General features: G+C 33.5%; 4 protein-coding genes and 1 pseudogene across 8 annotated transcripts; all 5 read right to left on the bottom strand.

The window, feature by feature from the left end:
• Positions 1 to 756: 756 nt before the first annotated feature.
• LOC146917347 (uncharacterized) lies at positions 757 to 4222 on the bottom strand. Its single transcript, XM_085719160.1, has 12 exons — positions 3968 to 4222; positions 3358 to 3507; positions 3014 to 3281; positions 2832 to 2919; positions 2615 to 2742; positions 2351 to 2514; positions 2106 to 2263; positions 1886 to 2006; positions 1608 to 1781; positions 1473 to 1532; positions 1304 to 1390; positions 757 to 1077 (listed from the first exon to the last, which is right to left on the bottom strand). Exons 1-12 carry the CDS (start codon positions 4103 to 4105, stop codon positions 934 to 936), a joined length of 1680 nt encoding a protein of 559 aa, XP_085575286.1. The 5' UTR covers positions 4106 to 4222; the 3' UTR covers positions 757 to 933.
• A 263-nt stretch (positions 4223 to 4485) lies between these two features.
• Positions 4486 to 5703, bottom strand: LOC146917346 (uncharacterized). The gene has a single exon (XM_085721872.1). The coding sequence runs from the start codon at positions 5701 to 5703 to the stop codon at positions 4486 to 4488; it is 1218 nt and encodes a 405-aa protein (XP_085577998.1).
• A 1074-nt stretch (positions 5704 to 6777) lies between these two features.
• On the bottom strand, positions 6778 to 12084 carry LOC146917345 (uncharacterized). Its single transcript, XM_085719161.1, has 13 exons — positions 11579 to 12084; positions 10239 to 11358; positions 9459 to 9618; positions 9100 to 9367; positions 8928 to 9015; positions 8682 to 8815; positions 8506 to 8596; positions 8275 to 8416; positions 8034 to 8191; positions 7787 to 7907; positions 7523 to 7693; positions 7322 to 7441; positions 6778 to 7230 (listed from the first exon to the last, which is right to left on the bottom strand). Exons 3-13 carry the CDS (start codon positions 9615 to 9617, stop codon positions 7045 to 7047), a joined length of 1638 nt encoding a protein of 545 aa, XP_085575287.1. The 5' UTR covers position 9618; positions 10239 to 11358; positions 11579 to 12084; the 3' UTR covers positions 6778 to 7044.
• LOC146917344 (TMV resistance protein N pseudogene) lies at positions 10203 to 13828 on the bottom strand (annotated as a pseudogene).
• An 80-nt stretch (positions 13829 to 13908) lies between these two features.
• On the bottom strand, positions 13909 to 19548 carry LOC146917343 (disease resistance protein Roq1-like). 5 transcript variants are annotated; one of them, XR_015015563.1, is made up of 7 exons: positions 18985 to 19548; positions 17648 to 18761; positions 17254 to 17472; positions 16429 to 17151; positions 16140 to 16338; positions 15601 to 16033; positions 13909 to 14319 (listed from the first exon to the last, which is right to left on the bottom strand). XR_015015563.1 is itself a non-coding variant. In XM_085719156.1 (6 exons), exons 1-5 carry the CDS (start codon positions 19476 to 19478, stop codon positions 15601 to 15603), a joined length of 3288 nt encoding a protein of 1095 aa, XP_085575282.1. In that variant the 5' UTR covers positions 19479 to 19548; the 3' UTR covers positions 13909 to 14319. The 5 variants fall into 5 exon arrangements, 4 of the variants coding, with proteins under 4 accessions (XP_085575282.1, XP_085575284.1, XP_085575283.1 ...); XM_085719156.1 differs by having other exon boundaries at positions 15601 to 16338; XM_085719158.1 differs by lacking the exon at positions 13909 to 14319 and having other exon boundaries at positions 15348 to 16033.
• Between the last annotated feature and the right edge of the window lie 269 nt (positions 19549 to 19817).

Below are 19817 nucleotides of genomic sequence, written 5' to 3'. Positions count from 1 at the left end.
TATACCTATTAACAAAGGCAATACTAATTTTTGATGTAGCCTTAATTTTGGAAATATCTATACCTATTAACAAAGGCAATACTAATTTTTGATGTAGCCTTCTTTTATAAATCCGAATTTCTATTAATTCTAATAATTTTGCTCAAGATATATCAAGAAAAAATTAAACCAACAATTATTAACGTTGATGTTGAAAAACATGTTTATGAGTTAAATACGTTAGTGCAATGGAAAGAGCGGACATACGGGCAAGGGAGTGGGCAAGGGAGTGCCCATCTGAACGCTAGCAGAAGATAAGTAGACAACAATTATTAATCCCCCCCTATATTTTCTTACAAATTTTAATCGTTTGACACATCAACAAAATTATATCTTTTGTATCTTTTGTTTTAATTTCCCCTATTTTTCTCTCGTTAAAACAAATTCACTCAATTAAAACAATTTTTTTTGAATTTATATTTTTAAAATAACAAATTAACAATTTATTTTTGGAAATAACAAATCTAAGCTAGTTCGTTACAATTTAATTTTTGAAATAAAGAAGATAAATAAACAACAACTTTTAATCTCCCTCTAAATTTTCTATCTTTAAAACAAATTAAAACTAACTAACTTAAAATTATTTTTTTTGAAAGAACAAACTAACTTAATTGAGGGAGTTTGTTTTAATTTGTTTTAATAAGAGTGAGTTTTATTCAAACAAACTCACTCATTGTAACAAAATAACAAAAAAAATTGGGAATATTGATATTTTAATTTTCAAAATAACAAATAAACAATTTAATTTTGGAAAAATAGAAGATAAAGTAAACAACCATGTTCAACCTTTCATTCCATAAAAGAACAGAAAAATATCCAGAATTGGTAAAAAATAATCCTAGACTTAACCATTAAAAAACATTATAGTGCAAGATGTCGTCTTTCTCTTCCCAATTATTTGGTTCCTTCTTCCCAATTTGTCGTCTTTCTCTTCTTAGTGCAAGATGTCTCAGTCCCACCTGGTTGAAAATTGTCAGCAAATCTTTTTCCTTGAGGCTTACTGGTAGGAGTTTCCTCCACAACATCAGATGTCAACTCCTATGAATTGAAAAAAAATAGTTAAAAGCTTGATGTGTTATTGTAGGGCATTGAAAAGTAAACATAATATTCCATTTATCCGTAACTAATTCTTTAGAGCATGCATATGTTTGGTAGTGAGAGATGCTAATGAAATGGAAAAATATGTGTCAAAGGATCATTTCTTTTTTATGACTCTTCCAGGTTTTGTTGGAGATAGTTAAACTGGGGTTTGAACTTAACTGACCTCTTTTGAAGACAACCTTTTTGCAGGAATTGTATTCGAACCGTTCTCTGGATCATACTCAGTTGTAGCAGAGGGGTAGACTGATTGCTAATTTTCACAAAAATTAATTTTAATAAGTGTACATTTAGGATCAATCTAAACTCAAAAATACTCTTTGTAGAATACTGACCACATGATCATTCTGTGATTGCTGAAGAGAATCATATGCAATTTTGGGTACTCCAGTTGTCTGAAAAGAGAAAAATTAATCAGAGATACTAACTCCATATCAAGAGTTGATTGATAAGCATGATAAAAAATCTACCTCTTCTTTCAGCAGTTTGTCCTCAACTGAGCTAAGGAAAGTCTCGTCAGTCGAGAACCTCATTACAGAACTTGTTTTGAATGTTGGACTCCATTTCACCCTGAATACCATAGTTAAATTCAACAGCTTTTTTTCGAACAGGTATGGATAAGCTCTCTTATCTTTTTGACCAGCCTGCACAATAAAGCAAAATAAGGCTTAAACCAATAGTATTGGATATTGAATTTATAATATGATTAATTAATGTATTTAATGATGGAAGTAGTATTCAGACATACAGCAATCATTTTTTTCCTAAGGTTTGATGCGGAGATTCCTAAGAGTTGGGTGCAAACTCCATCAAAGAACACAAATTTTGATTTAGCATTTCGATACACAACTTCTATATCCACCTTATACCTATCATGATATAATAAAAAAAATAGAATATATTTAAGGGGACGAACCAGTTTGCATCAAACACTAATTAAAGAATGTAGTTAAATGGTTAGTGAGGACCTTGGAGTAGGTTCATTATTAACATGGCCATTTTCACACTTTAGTTGACCATCTAATTTGGAAACCCTTTTGGTGCACATGTAACATCCATCGTAAGTCCATCCACTCCTTGAAGTAACCACCTTGTTAGTTTTTGCAACGGTCACGCAACAGGTTTCCTGGCATCAAAAGAGAAAATGTTGTACAATAAATGTTCATACACATAAAGTTAGATGCTTTAGTTTGTTCAAGGTAAAACAAATTACATGTTTCAGGGCATTGATTTGTGGGAGTGTAAGCACTTCAGCTCTGAATATGATCTTATCCTCGTTAGAGAATTTATTCTTAAATTCTTTGATTTCTTGTAAATCTTGATTGGTAATGATTCTGGTTCCACTCCATGCATTTGTAACACACACCGGATATGTTTCTGTTTTAACACAATTTAATGTTGAAGTTTCTAAAAAGTACAAATAGGACCAAATAAATGTAAAGTAAACTTGCTCAAAATTAAAGCAAATAAATTATACCAGTTGCAGGCTCAATGGCTGCATTCCTAATAATGAAAACAAAAGGGTATTGTCCCTCTGTCTGATTGATCAAACTGAGAAATGATCTAGCGTACTTGTCCCACAAAGTACAGTTCAGCAAGTTCCCACTTCAAATATGATATAAAAAATGTTAGTACAGTCCGTGCAGTCTGGTTTCCATTTAATAAGATGTTAATGTTTGATATAATAAATGTACCTAGTGTCTCTCATGAGAAATTTGATCCTTGCTTTCTTATAACTATTCATTTGGGTAAACTTCATTTCATGAAATGCTCCAATGATATCTAAGACAACAGAATATAGTTAGGTAATAGAGATATGCTTAACTGATCATGAAACAATTGATAATTTCTTTTTTTATATAATAAAAATTTATACCTATTACGGAGGCACACTGAAAATTGCCACTCTGTATCTCACTAAAATCCTTGAAAAAGAAGTGGGTATTGGGAATATCATCAAAGTCTCGTGCTTTTACAAATGTCGCACCAGTCCAAAGCAACTTATAGTTATTTTTGCAAGCCTTAACCTGAATATCATTATTATGAACCTTGAAGTTGTTCATTTCATAGCTGTGATATTCTTTAAGATCATCGCTCCAGGAAGAGACATATTCAGTAGGGACATATATTTGAACCCTATGACCCTAAAAGATAGACATACAATTATATGATGGATAGCTAATCAAAATACAATTTAAACATGGAAGGATTGATGACTACCTTAGCATCCATTACGACCATTTGAATATGCTCTCCCCCATTCTTGTTACGAGCAGTCCACAAATTAACAATTCGGACAGCAAATTTCCAAGTTTCCTTGGAATCATTTAGATCTTCTAATGAGTCAAATGGGCGTTCCAAGTCTTCAGCCTGTTGTTAATTTATACCGTATGAGTTCAGTCATAAAAAATAAAAGCAAACTGTTACGTTCAAGGAAAGTAGATTTAATCAAATTCATAACCTAATGTATAAGAAAATGGTTTGTTCTATGAATATTAAAGCAAACAGAGACATTTAAGCAAAGTTTATGTATCAAATTTTATAAAAGTTAAGCTTTTTGAGCAAACACCAAGTGTTTAACACAAACCAAAATTTTTAAGATGAAGACTTTGTTAAAAAGACCCAAAAACCTAAAATTTGATCGCAAATTGTCTTATTTATGGAACAAAATTTTTAAAAATAAAACAATTTGCTAAATAAATTGAAACAAACACATGCAGCGACTCAAACATTGAAAAGCATGTCTACACAACATATGAAGTTGAAAAATAGATATCAACAAAATTGAATAATGATGAAAGAGTTGGAGAAGAAATTAATGGAATCTTACAGAGATGGTGATGGGTTCCGTCGGAGAAGAAGTGGCGATGATGGGTTTCGTCGGATTTGAGGTGTTGATTATGGATTTTTCACATATTTTGAGTGGTTGATTTTTGAGAGTAGCTTGGAAATTTGATGCAGATGACATTCTGGGAGAGATGAATATGAAATTATGAGATTTCTCTTTGGGAAGGGATGGAGTCGCAGAATTGCGATGAAGGGACTCTGTTTTGGAAGTGAGGGAGTCGTGTTAAGATAGTTGGAAGTTATGTGGAGTTAGTTAAGGTAGTTAGAGTAGATTTAGTAATCAACTATAGTTAGTTGATAACTAAACTAGAGTTAGTAGCTTGGTTAGAAGTTAGTTAGAGTTAGTTACTGATGACGGTGCATCAACATTAGTTTTTTAGTCGCATTTATGCCTTTATTATATCATTTAGAGAGTCAACTGCATGGAATTCATGGTGAAATCAAAACAAAATAGGAACAAGAGCTCAAGAGAAGAAACTTTAAGAAAACAAAGAAAATTGCCTAAGTACTAAGCATCGTGCCACGTATGTAATCTTCATAGTTGTCAGGCTCACGTTTATCCAGGTTGCAAGTTTCATGTATATCCACCAGTGATCCCACTCTTGTTGGAGTAGATTTTAGAGAAGAAGTTTCTTGTTGAGAATGTGAAGGTCGCGTACCTGGTTCCTCAATTGCTTCTTTTATAGCTTCATTGTTTGATTGTTTTATTGGAATGGTAATGCTGCTTCTCTTAACTTGTCCTGCATTCCTATTCCAGCTTGCATTTTCATCAACTTCAACTTTGAAGGCAGTGTTAGTAGTATATTTGAAGCTTATTGGAAAGCTTCTATTTCTTTTCTCCATTTTTATTTTGGCTATCTCTTGCCTTTTGTGATTCTTGTCAAATATTGAGCATGTGTCTCCTTCAAAGTGTATAATATATCCTTTCTCCATCATTTGACCAATACTCAAAAGATTTTCTTTAAGATTGGGGACTAGTAAGACATCATTGATGAACCTCGTACCTTTCTTAGTTTCCACCATCACAGTGCCTTTGCCTTTAGATTCCACGACTAAGTCATTTCCCTGTCGAACCTTTACTTTGACAGAGTAATCAATATCCTTGAAGGTGCTCTCATCTTTGGCCATGTGATTGCTGCAACCAATATCCAAGTACCAATTTCTACTCAATTCTTCATTGGAATCCTGTGTGGCATAAAAAAGATGTTGGTCATAGTCATGTTGGTCCTTCTCACACTCATTCTCTTCCACGAAGTTTGCTTGATGCTTATTTTTGTTGTAGCAGTTCTTCTCCACATGTCCAAATTTCTTACAGTGTCCACATTGTGGCTTTCCGCGCCATCGACAATATTTCTCGGAATGATTTGTCCTCTTGCATATGCCACATGGAGGATAATTATCTTGATTTTTCTTTGAGAAATTTCTAGAAAATTCTTTGTTTCTAGAATTTTCTCCACTTTTCTTGTTTCCCCCAAATCCTTTATTTTGAGACCGTAATTTAAGCTTTGATTGAGAGGCATTTTCAATTGTATCATCATCATGCCTATTCAATCTTTGCTCATAAGCTTCTAGTGAGCCTATTAATTCTGTCACTGACAAAGTAGACAGATCTTTGGTTTGCTCAATCGTAGTAACAATTGCATCATACTTATGAGAAATAGAAATTAGAATTTTCTCAACAATTCTTTTGTCGAGAATACTATCCCCGTAAGTTTTCATTTGACTCACTAGTTCTTTTATCTTGGTATAATATTCTTTTACGGTCTCAGACTCTTTTATTTTTAATAACTCAAACTCACGTCTTAGAGTCTGAAGTTTAATGGCACAAACCTTGTCACTTCCTTCAAACTCCTCCTTTAGTGTACCCCAAGTATCTTTGGCACTTGTATATAGCTCCCATTATTCTTGGAAAAATACTATCTGCTACCGCTTGTTGCAGAAAGAACAATGCCTTTGCATCTTTCTGTTTATTTTCCTTCAACTCCTTTTTCTGAGCTGCATTGAGAGTTGAAATGTCTACGAGAATAGTAAATCCTTCATCTACAATCTCCCATAAATCTTGAGAGAAAAAAAGTGTCTTCATTTTAATGCTCCAAAAATCATAGTTTTCACCATTGAAAGTAGGGATAGTCATAGATGATGGGTTGAATGGTATTAGCCATGTCTTAGGGAAAAGTTTAGAAATTGTGTACGATATAAGGAGGGTTTGGTTGGAATTTAGGTGGATAAATTTTCTACGCCCAATATATGATCGAACGTAGCTCTGATGCCACTGTTAGTAGTTTAGGTAGTAGTTATAGTTTAGAGTGTAGTTGGATAGTGAAGAATGCTTTAGTTGATAGTTGAAATATAGTAGTAAGTAGTGTGAGGACTTGGAGCAAGAATATATTGTATTGCTCTCCAAATTAGATTGATTGGATTATTTGGATTATTTGGATTGAATACAAATGAGTACATGTTGCCTATTTATAGTGTGGATGTCATGTTCTAGATAGTTCTTTCTAGATTCTTCATGAACTTTCATACTACATGTTTAGTATTAATTAATTCTAAAACATACTAAACTATTCTAGAGAAATCTAGGCATGTACATCATTCTATAACATTCTATAGGTTACTAATGCATTCTAGAGAATTCTAGAAAAATGCAGCACATTCTAACAGAATTTTTCATTTCATTTAAGAGGACAATCTCATGAATTTTCAATATAATTGTTAAACATTTTCCTTAAAAGTGAGATTAGCATATAATCAATCATGCAGTAACATATATAAACATTGACACAGTCCAAATATATAAGATTGATGGTCAATAATAGTCATGAATGAGTTCAGTGGCATTCAACTAACATTGAAGCTGAAATATCAGTAGAGTAATTGTCTGAGTAGGTAATAGATAGCATAATATAGGATAATGAAGTTCCATGAGGACATCCTAAAGACATTCAAGCAACAAAATATCAAAGTTAAGAATAGTTTATAGTCCAAAAGGTGGCATTATAGTAATGTCATAAACATCAGCAAGCCTGGATCTTGATACAACAAATATGGAGAAAACATCTAGCGCTCGATCTTTGGAGTTTTGGCATTCCTTGGAGGCTTACTAACTTTGGTATCTGAACATTGAGTAGGCTCTGCATCTTGTGTAGCGGGTACGACTTCAAAATCAGTGTCATCCATGGAGAGTCTTTTTCTCGGAGTAGTAGAAGAAGTTACATTTAGATCATTTTCTCCGCAAAGAGACTCCTATTTAATTTAGAATGGAAAAAAAAAATCTGAAAACATAACTAATATGATATAGGCAGGATAGACAGATGTATATGATGTAGGGACTTACAACAGGAACCATAGATGAATCCTTGGATGACAACTCAAGAGAATCAAGTCCAACACTTTGCTTACTTGAAGTTCCAATATCAGTCATCTCAAGTCCAAGAGGCTGCTTACCTGAAGATGTCTGTATGGAAATGAAGAGTAGTAAATAATTGTATATAGTTTGAAAGTGGATGAAATATACATAATTGTGTATAGATTTTACCTCCACCACACCAAATTGTTTCTCCAGATTTGCTAGAAGTGGTTCACTCTCACTAACTTGGAGAACAGAACATGGATTTCCTCCTGGTAGTGCTTTTATTTTATAAACCTTCTTCTTGTATAGCAATTTATCAAGAGTTTTTGGGTATGTGCGTGGATTGGTAAGGCCAGCCTAGTTTATATGATTTAAAGATTAAACATGAAAGAATAAAAGCAATATGCAATTATGATAACAAACAGTAAAGCAACATAATGGAGCACTCACCCTAACCATCTTTTTCCTCAGATCTGCAGCAGAAATCTTGAGTATGGAAGCAGACAACTCATCCCAGAAGATTAATCTGATTGTTTCTTCCTTGTGGACAGCAGTGACTTCAATCTTGTATCTAATATTACCAACAAAGGCTTATAGTCATTATCAGCGGGGATAGCAAAAATGTGAATTCACAGTGCATTATGAAAATGAGCAGGCATAGTTCATTAATTGGCTGTGATATTACAGTACAATATACCTTGGCAATGGCTCGTCATTTTTATGTTTATAATAACACACCCACTTATCACCTTCGAGGTTGACACTTCTAGTGCAGTGGTTGCATCCATCATAAGTCCAACCATGTCTGGTAGCATTTAACTTTTTGACTTCGGCAACGGTGACACATGATAACTCCTGTTCTCAAAAGTCTAAAATGGTGAGAAAGAATTGAAGATGGTTAAACCAATTTCATGAAGATAATAGTGGTGAAAAAGAACCTGACTGATATTAGAAATCTCAGCAAGACTAAGAAATGTGGCATTAGACATAATATCAGTGTTTTGTGAAAATTGGGAGCCCTGACTATATTGGGAATATGTTTGAGATAAGGAAAGAGCATCTGATGGCAAGTCTTTAAACCTAAGTCAAAACAAACATAAATTATGCAACACTAAATATTCACAAAATATTGAGCATGTACGGGATATGAATAATTAAATCGAACATACTTCTCTTTGAACAGCGCAACATCCAGTAAAGGTGGATTGAACATAACTTGAGTTCCATCCCAAGTATTTGTGAAGCAGAGTGGGTATGGAGCTGAAAATAATGGTATTTTTAGGTTACCAATTGGTCGAATCTCTTAGAAGCCAATGAATGAACAAATTGACAAATACGTAGGTACCTTGTTCTGGCTTAACCCTTGCATGTTTTATAAGTATTACATACGGTTGAGGTTGAGTTCCATCAAATTTGGAGAAGGCATCGGCACACAGCTTGGCATGATCATCCCACAAGCAACAATGAAGAATATTGGCACTACAAAAGGACAGGTGAACCAATAATCAAGAACAACAGGATTTTTAGATTGCATATGACAAATTAAAATAATCCATCAATATGAAATATATGAGTAATTCAATTTAATTACCTAGCATCTTTGAGGGTAAAAGTAATCGATCTTAATCTCCCATTTCCCCTGTTAGTATTTGTCACTTCTTGAAAGGCTCCAATTACATCTGATGTACATTTAAGACCAAAACAGATGTTAGATGGTTTGACAAATTAAACTTAATGATCTGTCATTAAACACAAATACTCACCAACCAACAAATCTGGACTGTATTTACCAGCAAGGACTTCCGCAAAGTCCTTGAAGTTAAAGCTTGCCATAGCAATGTCAGGAAAATCTTGTTTTTCAATCACAGTAGCACCTGTGGCTGTGAGCCTGAATCTATGATCACAAGCCTTAACAACCAAGTCATTGCTGCTAACCTTAAAGTTCTCCATTTCATAAGTTTGATCCAACATCAGCTGAGGTTTAAACTTTGCAAGAAAGTCTTTAGGGAGTGTAATATGAATTACATCACCCTGTATGGTTTGATATATGTAGTTAGTCGGTAAGGTGTTATTGAACTTAACTCAATGAAAGAATGAAATAGGATAGAAAATAAAATGATACCTCGGCATCCTTAACGATCATTTCAAGATGTTCACTTTTGTATTTGCCAATTACCGGCCAGAGATCAACAATCCTCACAGCAAGGACCCACACATCTTTACTGTCATCAACGTCTTTGATCTTATCAAAACCACGAGCAACCTCTTTATCATCTTCCATTCTACATTGAGTTAAAGAACACGGTTTTGGTAAAAAAAAATGCAGCAATTCTTTCAAAAAAAGACATACTTTAAGTGAATCGAAACACATCAAAACTTGAGTAGACCGTTGGACAATAGGTTGCTTGTGTCAGTTGGAAACGGGAAACCATGCAATTTGTTGCTATTAACAAATTTAACCTTATTCTCCCTTTGTATTTGCATAATGAAAAAAGGGTAAAAATGTCATGGTAAGAAAAATAGAAGGAATCAATGAATGATACAACTACTTGTAACATTTGTATCCTTCACTTTATTGAACTAACAGTGCAATGAAAAGGGTAAAAAGGTGAGAGTGTGGTAAAAAACTCAGGGTTCTCCCATTTCAAAATTTATTACCACGTTACCCTCCAATAAAGGGAAATTACAGTGAAGTAAAAATTTAGGAAGCAGGGACAGTTGTGAGTTTTTGATAGGCATTTGTTTTCTCATATAGATAATAGATAGATAGAAATAGACTAGTGTTCATATATAAGTTCATAGATATCCATCTTACTGTGTTTTTCATGTTCATATATAAGTTCAAAAAGAGCAAAGTCATGGTAAGCTAAAATAACAAATTGTTCATAGATATCCATCTTACTGTGTTTTCTTTTAAAACATGAACTATATCATCAAGACACCACAACCTACTGCATTCTCCAGGCTCTTTATTTGATTCTTGTCGGACGATTTCTATACCCATATCCTCTATCAAGTCATGTAATGTCAGAAAATCACCCTCTTCACCATTAATAATCTTTATGAGAGACTTATCAACCAGCACTCCAATGTGGCTTTCTATGCGATAACCATAATGACATTGAAGTTCCTCTTTGACAAATGGCAAATCACACTCTTTAAAGAAACAAGCAATATCCAAAAAGACACTCTTTTGTTCTTCATCCAAAGCGTCAAAGCTTATTTTAAGTATTTTTTGGATATCTTCATGTGGAATTCTTTCATACTTATCTAATGTAAACTCACATTCTTCTATACTCTTTCCAAACAAGTTGGAACCAACTACTTCTAAAGCTAATGGATGGCTGGAAGCATATTTAACTGCACGGTTTAAAATACAATCATACCTTGAATCAATTTTGTTACTTTTAAAAGCCACGTTTCTTAACAATTCAAGAGCTTCTTCCTTATTTAAACCAACTGCTTCATGTATCTTTTGAATCTCATGATCTGATAGCAATTTTTTGTCTCGAGTGGTAATGATGACCCTGCTTCCAGGACCCAGCCAACCCGGCTCTCCAACCAAAACCTTCAATTGCTTTAGTTCGTCAACATCATCAAGAATCAACAGAACTTTCTTTGTATGTAGCCTTTGTTTTATGATAGGAATTCCTTCACTAACATGTCCAAACTTAAATTTTTCTCCGAGTGTTTTGTAGAGGAGCTGTTCTTGGAGATATTCCAAGCCATATTTATTTGAATTTTCTCTCACATTGTGAAGAAAACACAAACCTTCAAATTGGTTGGCAATCAAATTATAAACTGCTCGAGCAAGTGTCGATTTACACAATCCTCCAGTTCCGTATATCCCAATCATATGGACTTCATTATCACAGTCAACATCCAGAAGCGACTTTACTTTGAACAGTTGAGACTCTTGCTCAACAACAAGGTGATTGGCAACTTCTAAAGGAACACGTTTGATTTTGTTGGAAATCTCAGTAACTATCTTCGTAATAAACTCATATTCATACTCCTCTTTCCTGAATCAGACAAGTTTGAGCAAATGCATCAGAATCACAATTACACCCAATGACACCCAATTCAAATTGTTTCAACATAGAAAGAACAAACTTTCTAAACATGAAAGAAAACTCTAAAAACATATATTCCCTCTTTAACATTTAAGTATAAAATGAATTGAAATTGAAGACAAACAATACACATAAGAAAGCAAAATAAGAATGAAATGAATAGGCATACTTGAAAGGATAGCCAGATAAGTTAGCAGCTTGGTTAAGAGCTATCTTCCATTTCTGCAACCGCTCCATGTTTTCCTTATTATTTTGGAACCTTTCTTCAAACTCAGCAAGTGCTTCACCGTACCTGTTAGTCTGATGTCGTACGTCAGAAGGTTCCACATCATAGAAAACAGGAATAACCTTGGTACCCTTTTCTCTGAAGCAATGAATGATGTGGACAAGTTCATCTAGACAAAATGAAGAACTAGCATAGTTCTCAGAGAATACAATAATGGCAATCCTCGAGTGTTCAATGCTCTTGCGGAGCGAAGGTGTGATTTCATCACCTCTCTGAAGCTCCTTGTCATCAATGAAGGTTCGGATTCCTTTGTCACGAAGAGTTTTATAGAGATGACCGGTGAAACCGTGTCGAGTGTCGGTACCCCTGAAACTAATGAACACATCGTAGCTGAAATCATTGGAGGAGGAATAGAAAGAAGAAGGAGCGCCATTAGAAGAAATGGTAGTGAGAGTACTCAAAAGTGTATGTAAATGTATAAAAATGGAACGAAATTATTGTAGCACCTCCTTTTTCCTTCCCCCTCACATCTTGCTAAAATGATCAATTATTGTTCAACTTTTTCTTTAGTGGAACTCCACACAAAACCATTATTTTTGTTGTTTTGTTAATATACAGTATATAGTCGTGGCACCTTTTTAGACTTCTTAAACTTTTTTCTTTTTACTGCTACAATCTTTCATCTTAAAATAAGTGAAGCTGTTGTGTGGACTCAGAAAAATAGACAGGAATAACAAACTTAAAATGAAGAATAATAACGAAGTGTTATTTTCTGAGTACACTAGTTGTGTTATTTCAACATAACTGTATTTCTCTGTCTAACAGTTGCTTTTTATTTTCTACTATCAACACATATTTAAAAAATACACAAACCAAATGATACCTTATTTGATATCAAATTTTTTTATGTTTAATAATAATTTCCCCTAATACTATTTCATATTTTTAATTGAAAAATTTGACTGATATAAATTGTGAATAAGAAAGGTTGTGTTAAGGGAAGCATCAGATTGGAGGCAGATATTAGGCATCAAAAAGCATAAAAAATCTAACAGCTTAATAACTAATGAATCAAAACCTTTCAAAAAAAAAAACTAATGAATCAAAAAGTTCTGATATATCACATATTAAACTTGCTAGCTAGTTAATTAACTAATGCATAAAAAAGCTTAATATTCTCTTCCATTTTTTTTCTCAAGTTTTCATTCTATTATTAGTAGGACCCTGTGCTTTTTATTTACTCTACACTTTTAACAACTGGGAAACTTCCTTCCCTTATCCTATCTTTAGTAAAGTAACCATCACTTTCCATAAAGCAATGCGATTATTTTAAAGAAGAAAAAAAAAAGGTAAAAATTTAAGGGAAGCATCAGAATGAATGGAGAGATAATATGATTGGACAATGAATAGAAAGTTGTGATATTTAATTCCTTTGTAAACTAGTTTTCTGTAAGAAGAATAGTACACACTGATGGATTATGGGTATGATACTCACAATTAAGCAAATTAGAGATTATGCAATTATGGAAATAATAAAAACTACTCACAATTGTTCACTTCTGCAGTCTATTATGAAGGTTTTAAAAAACGGTCCGTTACCGAGAAAAAGGCCACGACAAAAAGGTATAGGTAGCGGATGTTACCCTTTTTTACCATTTTTACAAAGTGAACAAAAATCATGACGAAACGCCGTTACAGCCGCAAAATATTGCCGTTTATGACAATAGACATAGAATCTGGACATTTTTTTAATTGAGATAGATTAAAATCATACTCTTAGTACATATTTGATCATAAATTACATAAGTTATCTCCTTATATAGTTTAGAACTCCAAATCTTTCTCTAGTTTAAATTATTAAAGTTACTATTATGATTTAAGAGTTGTGCAATGTTGTGATTAATTCACACCGCGACAACCGCAATTCGTATTGGAACACTCGTAAATCCTATACGCGACCGCAACCTTGACTGCAGCCGTTATTTAAAACCTTTATCTACTAATTTTAAGCACTTTCCCCGAAAATATATATACATTTGTTCAGGTCCTATTATCAAATTCCAACAATATTTTAGACTGCACAAACATCCTCCATGAATTCTGGAAAACAAATGTCAAAATTAACCATATCTAGATTCGTGAGCCAAAAAACCTGTAACAGCCAGCTTTACACATGCTACCCATACGTTCCATATTCTAAGTAATTACAATATATAAAGACAGAAATAATTAGAAGATATAAATGAATATCCAGATGATCCACTGTAAAACCCTTAGCAAATAATAGATTATTGTATTTTACCAAAATAAATAATTGACTTTGCTTTCAACTTTATAAGAGAATATTTAGAACAATTTTCCTATATCAATTTTATATTGTAAAGGGGATATTGCCTTGAACCAAAAGTACTATACCAATAGAATTGGAAGGGATATTGACATTGAACCAAACTGGTTTGCAACTCTTATTAGAAGTGAGATAGGTAATGGTGAAAGCACATTTCTTTGGAATGAATTATGGGAGGGCTACCAACCAATAAGTTTCTATTTCCTGAACTGTGCATATTTGCTGCAGACAGATGCAATACCATCTCGCAGAAGCGGATGTAGACAGGAAACACACAGACAATTGCTGTCTCAGTTATTCTGCTCTGTTGCTAATCACAATGTATTGTTTGTCCAAGCTGCATTTTCAACAAGTAAATTTGCTTTAGTCACAAGTTGTTCCTGTTATCGACAATTTGATTAGTGTCTATATTATTTATATTAAGGTCCATGCCATATTATTCCTAATGATTTGGCTGCAAAAACAAGAAATCAGGGCCTAGCTATTCGGCAAAGTAGAAAACCCAAATTAATTTGAATCATTTCAGTTTTCAGCTTCAGACTGTCAACAAAGTTTCCTAACAGAAGCATTAAGAAGGTTTGAATAAATATATATCAGTCATTCATTTTAAATTAAGTTGTTAGTATATATTCTGAAACCTTTTTATCTTTGGATTTTATATAATCTGGCCCACTTGAAAGTTTGTTATATATCGGTGTGACCACACGACATTACATTAAATAGCTTGTAATCCTAAATTGTCTTGATTTAGCTTTTATATCCATCCAAACATGTAAATTTCAACAACATACAAACTAATCATTTTCAGGGATTCTTTTCCGTATGCCTATAGCAGTTGGATGGAAGTTGAACTCATAATTTCGTCTATAGAATGTTTGTGTGATATGGTAAAATGTGTTCATGAAATTTGAGCGATATGCACTTTATGCTTCACATAAAAGTTAAAAAATGCATATAGGCTATTAATTTCTCCATATGTGAAATGATATGACATTGGGAGAGATAGTACAGTACATTTAATTTCATCAACTAAATGTAGAAACCCCTGTGAAAAGTGACTACTAGTACATTTAGCTTCATAATTAATTAGATTAATACAGGCTCATGATTAGTGTATACCAACTAATAGTACATTTAACTTTATCAACAAAATGTAGAGGAATATTCAAAAATTTATTCGTTAACCATTAATACTGTGTTTAGGCTACTAACGATTTCACTCAAAAGATCGATTCAATCCACCATACCGATTTCTCTTAACTCTTTATAATACCTCATGAAGACTTTAACATAAATTGTCAAGTTTGTAAGCTTAAAGTGGATAAAATTTAAAATAAGATAGTCTACTTGTTGAACTTTGAGCAGTTGCAAACTCTTTGTGAATCTTCATTTCGACATTTTGAACCATTAGAACAGGGAGATAAATAACAAAATGTTGGTAAGCATTATGCAGAACGAACACCAAACTCGACACTGACACTGATTCGTCGATAGTGATTGAAATTTGAGAAAATAATATATTTGAAAGTAATAATATGCGTCCATGTCGGGTTGGTGTTAGACACAAACACATGTTAGTTAAACAATTAATTTGTTTATAATAACGATATTGATGTACCTAGTCACAGTGTTCCTTTTCTTTTGTTTCAATAACCACCAAGTTCTGCATGCCTGACACTAAAGCTAGATGGTGTTCCTTTTCTTTTGTTTCAGTAAGCACCAAGTTCTGCATGTCTGACACTAAAGCTAGATACTGCTGCTGCAAAATTTCTGTCTCTGTAACTTCCACTTCTACAAATCCATGCTTTTTCTGCGCAGGATGAAATTGTGGTAATGAAGCATTGACATTTTCATCTAATTTTCTCTTCCTATTACGACTGCTGAATATCATATCCTCATCCGTGTTGCTTTTCTCCTTCAACACATGGATTCCAATTTGCGCACTGCTTAATTTTTTTATCTCAATTTCAGGAAGATTGAAATTCTCCAACTTAAGCTCCATATGGATCCATTCATTTTTTAAAAGTGCATTGTTCATTGCAGACACGGGACTGAAATGTTCACGGATTTCTTCCAAATTCAGATCAAACAAAAATGTATGTTCTGACAGATTCTTGTAAGAGGGACAATACGATAAATAATCAGAAGAATAATCACCTCTACGGCCATTGATAAACAAATTGAATCTTGGAAGCAGCTTAGTTCTCGGAAGAAGAAGAATACAAATAATAGAAGGGATCTTTTTACGAAACCAGAAAGAAATTGTTTGTCCCCTGATTTGGTGCTCGAACCAATCTGGGATCCTCTCAGCTCCGGTTGGAAAATAATAACGAGTACATCCAGCCTCATGTAGTTTCTGTTAGTTTAACATAAAATATATTATTACACTATGAATTATATATAAAATACTATATATCGAATACTATTACAAGAAAAAACAACAAACCTGGCTCAATAACATTCTTCTACACGAGGATGTCAATGAATAACATTTCACTGCATCCAAGTGTTCGAGATTCCGTGGAATCCCTCTAATTTCCTCAAGATATTGGCATTTAGACACATAAAGATACTTAAGAAGGTGACATTCACTAAGGCACTCGGGAAGAATTTTAAAATTGTTCTTTGATAAGCTTAGACATTGCACATTAACACACCACTTGAGAAGTATTGGAAGACAGTCATCTGAGAGATTGCTGTTTTTGATATCGAGCGTCTGCACATTTGAAAACACTATGAAATCCAATTTATCATCGTGTTTTGGGAACCTGAGCATTTCACATCTGTATATCAATAAATCACTAAGTTCACTGAGATTTTGAAATGGAAATGGAAATTCTTCTACGTCAGGACATTCCATTAACTTAATTTCTCTTATATTTGACATCTTGCATAGTAATTCTGGAAATTTCTTGAGACTCTTACACCAACTGAGTTGAAATTCCTTAAGAGAGGGAAGCCGTAAGGGTGGAAAACTTACGAGCTTTCTGCAACCATATGCATCTAAGATTTCAAGTTTATTTAGGTACCCAACTGAATTGTGAATTGTAATTAAATTAGCACAATTTCGAAATGAGAACTTTTCTAAATTTGAAAGACCGGAGACATTGGGTATATGGGTTAAATATTCACAATCGTCCAATGTCATGAATTTCAAATTATTGAACTCCTGCATAAAAAATAAATAATAAGTTAAAATTATAATTATAATTATAATCTAATACTGAATTTATAAATATACACAATTTAAAAATGAACTTATTTCACTTGCCATGTTTGAAATACAAGATGATAGAGACTTTGAAGGACATCCTTTCCATTTCAAAAATCTCAAACTACTTGGAAGATTTATAGGACCTTTACAAAAACGGCCATTTTCAATGATAAGAGTTTTGAGATTTGTCATCTTCCTGAAGGGCTTTCCATTCCAGTCTATTAAGGATTCCATCGAGGGACAATTCAGATATATCATTTCAATGTTACTGCTTCCCTTTTAACCAAAAAAATATACGAATAAGCCACAATACAAATAATATTTATAGAAATATACATGTATTGAAGTGAAAAAAAAAAACCTAGTATAAGATGATCATATATATGTCCATAAAGAGCGAAAATCATGGATACAACTAAAATAACAAATTGTTCATAGATATCAATCTTACGGTATCTTTCTGTAAAACATGAACTATGTCATTGTGACACCATAACCTACTACGTTCTCCGGGCTCTTTACTTGATTCTTGTCGGACGATTTCTTTACCCATGTCCTCTATCAAATCATGTAATGCCACACCATCATTATATGACCAACGGCTTTGAGTATTAATCTCTATGAGAGATTTTTCAACCAACACTTCAACATGATGTTTTATGCAATGACCATAGTGAGCAAGAAGTGTCTCTTCGACCTCACTCAATCTAGATCCTTTGAAAAAACAAGCTATATCTAAAAAGACACTTTGCTCCTCTTCCTCCAAATCATCATAGCTTACTTTAAGTATCTCTTGGATCTTTTTATTTGGAATCTTTTCATATCCATCTAATGTACTCTTCCATTTTTCGATGCTCTTTCCATACAAGTTTGAAGCCACTACTTCTATAACTAAGGGAAGTCCTGAAGCATATGAAACTGCACGGTTTAAAATTTCTTCAAAACCTGAAGGAACATTGTCTCTAAAAGCCATCCATCTCAACAATTCAAGTGCTTCAGTCCCATATAGCCCTTTTACGGGATATGTTCTTTCTATCCTGTGACAGTTTAGCAAGTGTTTATCTCTAGTGGTAATGATGACTCTACTTCCACAACCGAACCAATCAAGTCCTCCTGCCAAAGCGTCTAGCTGCTCCCGTTTATCAACATCATCGAGAATCAAAAGAATCTTCTTTCTAGATAGTCTTTGCTTTATGATTGGAATTCCTTCACTAACATCTCCTAACTTAATGTTCACTCTAATTGTTTTTGAAAGGAGCTCCTCCTGGAGAAGTTTCAGGTTATTATGAGCTGAATTCTCTCTGACATTGTGTAGAAAGCATACACCTTCAAATTGATCAGCAACAAAATTATAAATTGCTTTTGCAAGTGTTGATTTACCAATGCCTCCAGTACCATAAAGTCCTACCATGTGGACCTTATCCTTAGATCCCTCATCAAGAAGCAATTTCACTTTTTGTACTCGAGACTCTAATCCAACAGGATATTTGGCAACATGTAAAAAAACACGATTGATCTTGTTGTAGATGTCTTCGACTATATTCTCAATAAGCTTGTATTCATATCTATTCATGTCCAAGAGATAAGTTAGTACACATACTACATTAATTACAATCACATACATGTACTGAGAATATAGTATACAATTCCAACTGTTTTGACATGTAAATAACATAATTGTTTAAAAACATAAATAAAAAATTTGTTTCCTTTTTAAGCTTGAAGACGAGATTATTGGGGAAAAGAAATTAAAAAAAAGTAAAAACCAGATTTAAGTAATGTTGATACCCATGAGAACTAAAATGGTGGCCGGACAAGTTAGCAGCTTGGGTAAGAGCCGTCTTCCATTGCTTCAACCTCTTCATGTTTTTCTTGTTATTTTGGAACTTCTCTTCGTGCTTAGTAAGATGCTCACCATAACTCCCAGTCTGATGTCGTATGTGAGTAGGATCCACACCATAGAAAACAGGCAAAACCGAACAACCCTTAGTCTTATAGCAGTGAATGATGTGGACAAGTTCGTCCAAACAAAATGAAGAAGATGCATAGTTGGCAGAAAGTATGGGAATAAAAATCCTGGATTCTTCAATGGCCTTAACGAGTGATGGTGTGATTTCATCTCCTCTGAGAAGATCATTGTCATCAATGAAAGTATGGATTCCCTTATCAATAAGAGATTTGTATAGGTTGCCGGTAAAACCGTGCCGAGTGTCAGCGCCCCTGAAACTAAGGAACACTTGGTAAGTGAATGCAGAGGAGAATGAAGAGGAAGAGGTAGCCATGAGAATTGAGAGAAATTGGATGAAAAGAGTTTGAGAATGCAGAATATGAATGACTAAGTTTGTGGTATGTGATGTGATGTCTTCAATATGTAACTATAAAAGAAGGAGAAAAACTTATGACAATAATGATCTGTGAAACTTCCTGGCCATTTCCTCTTCATGCTAATTTCTTCAATGTGATTACTGTTCCACTTTTGGACAAAACTTAAATAAATAAACAAGTGAAAACCGAATAAAAGTGAACTTTTATTTTTCTTTTTGATTTTTCCTAATGCTCGATATAGGGTTTTATGTAAAAAAATAATAATAAATGTTGCATTGGTATCCTAGGTAAAAAAA

The sequence above is a fragment of the Medicago sativa genome, chromosome 6, assembly GCF_051527215.1.
Source record: "Medicago sativa cultivar Bolivia chromosome 6, Bolivia_mono, whole genome shotgun sequence".
Taxonomy (NCBI): Eukaryota; Viridiplantae; Streptophyta; class Magnoliopsida; order Fabales; family Fabaceae; genus Medicago; species Medicago sativa.
The sequence above is the reverse complement of the archived record's forward strand: the minus strand, read 5'-3'. Positions and strand labels throughout refer to the sequence as shown.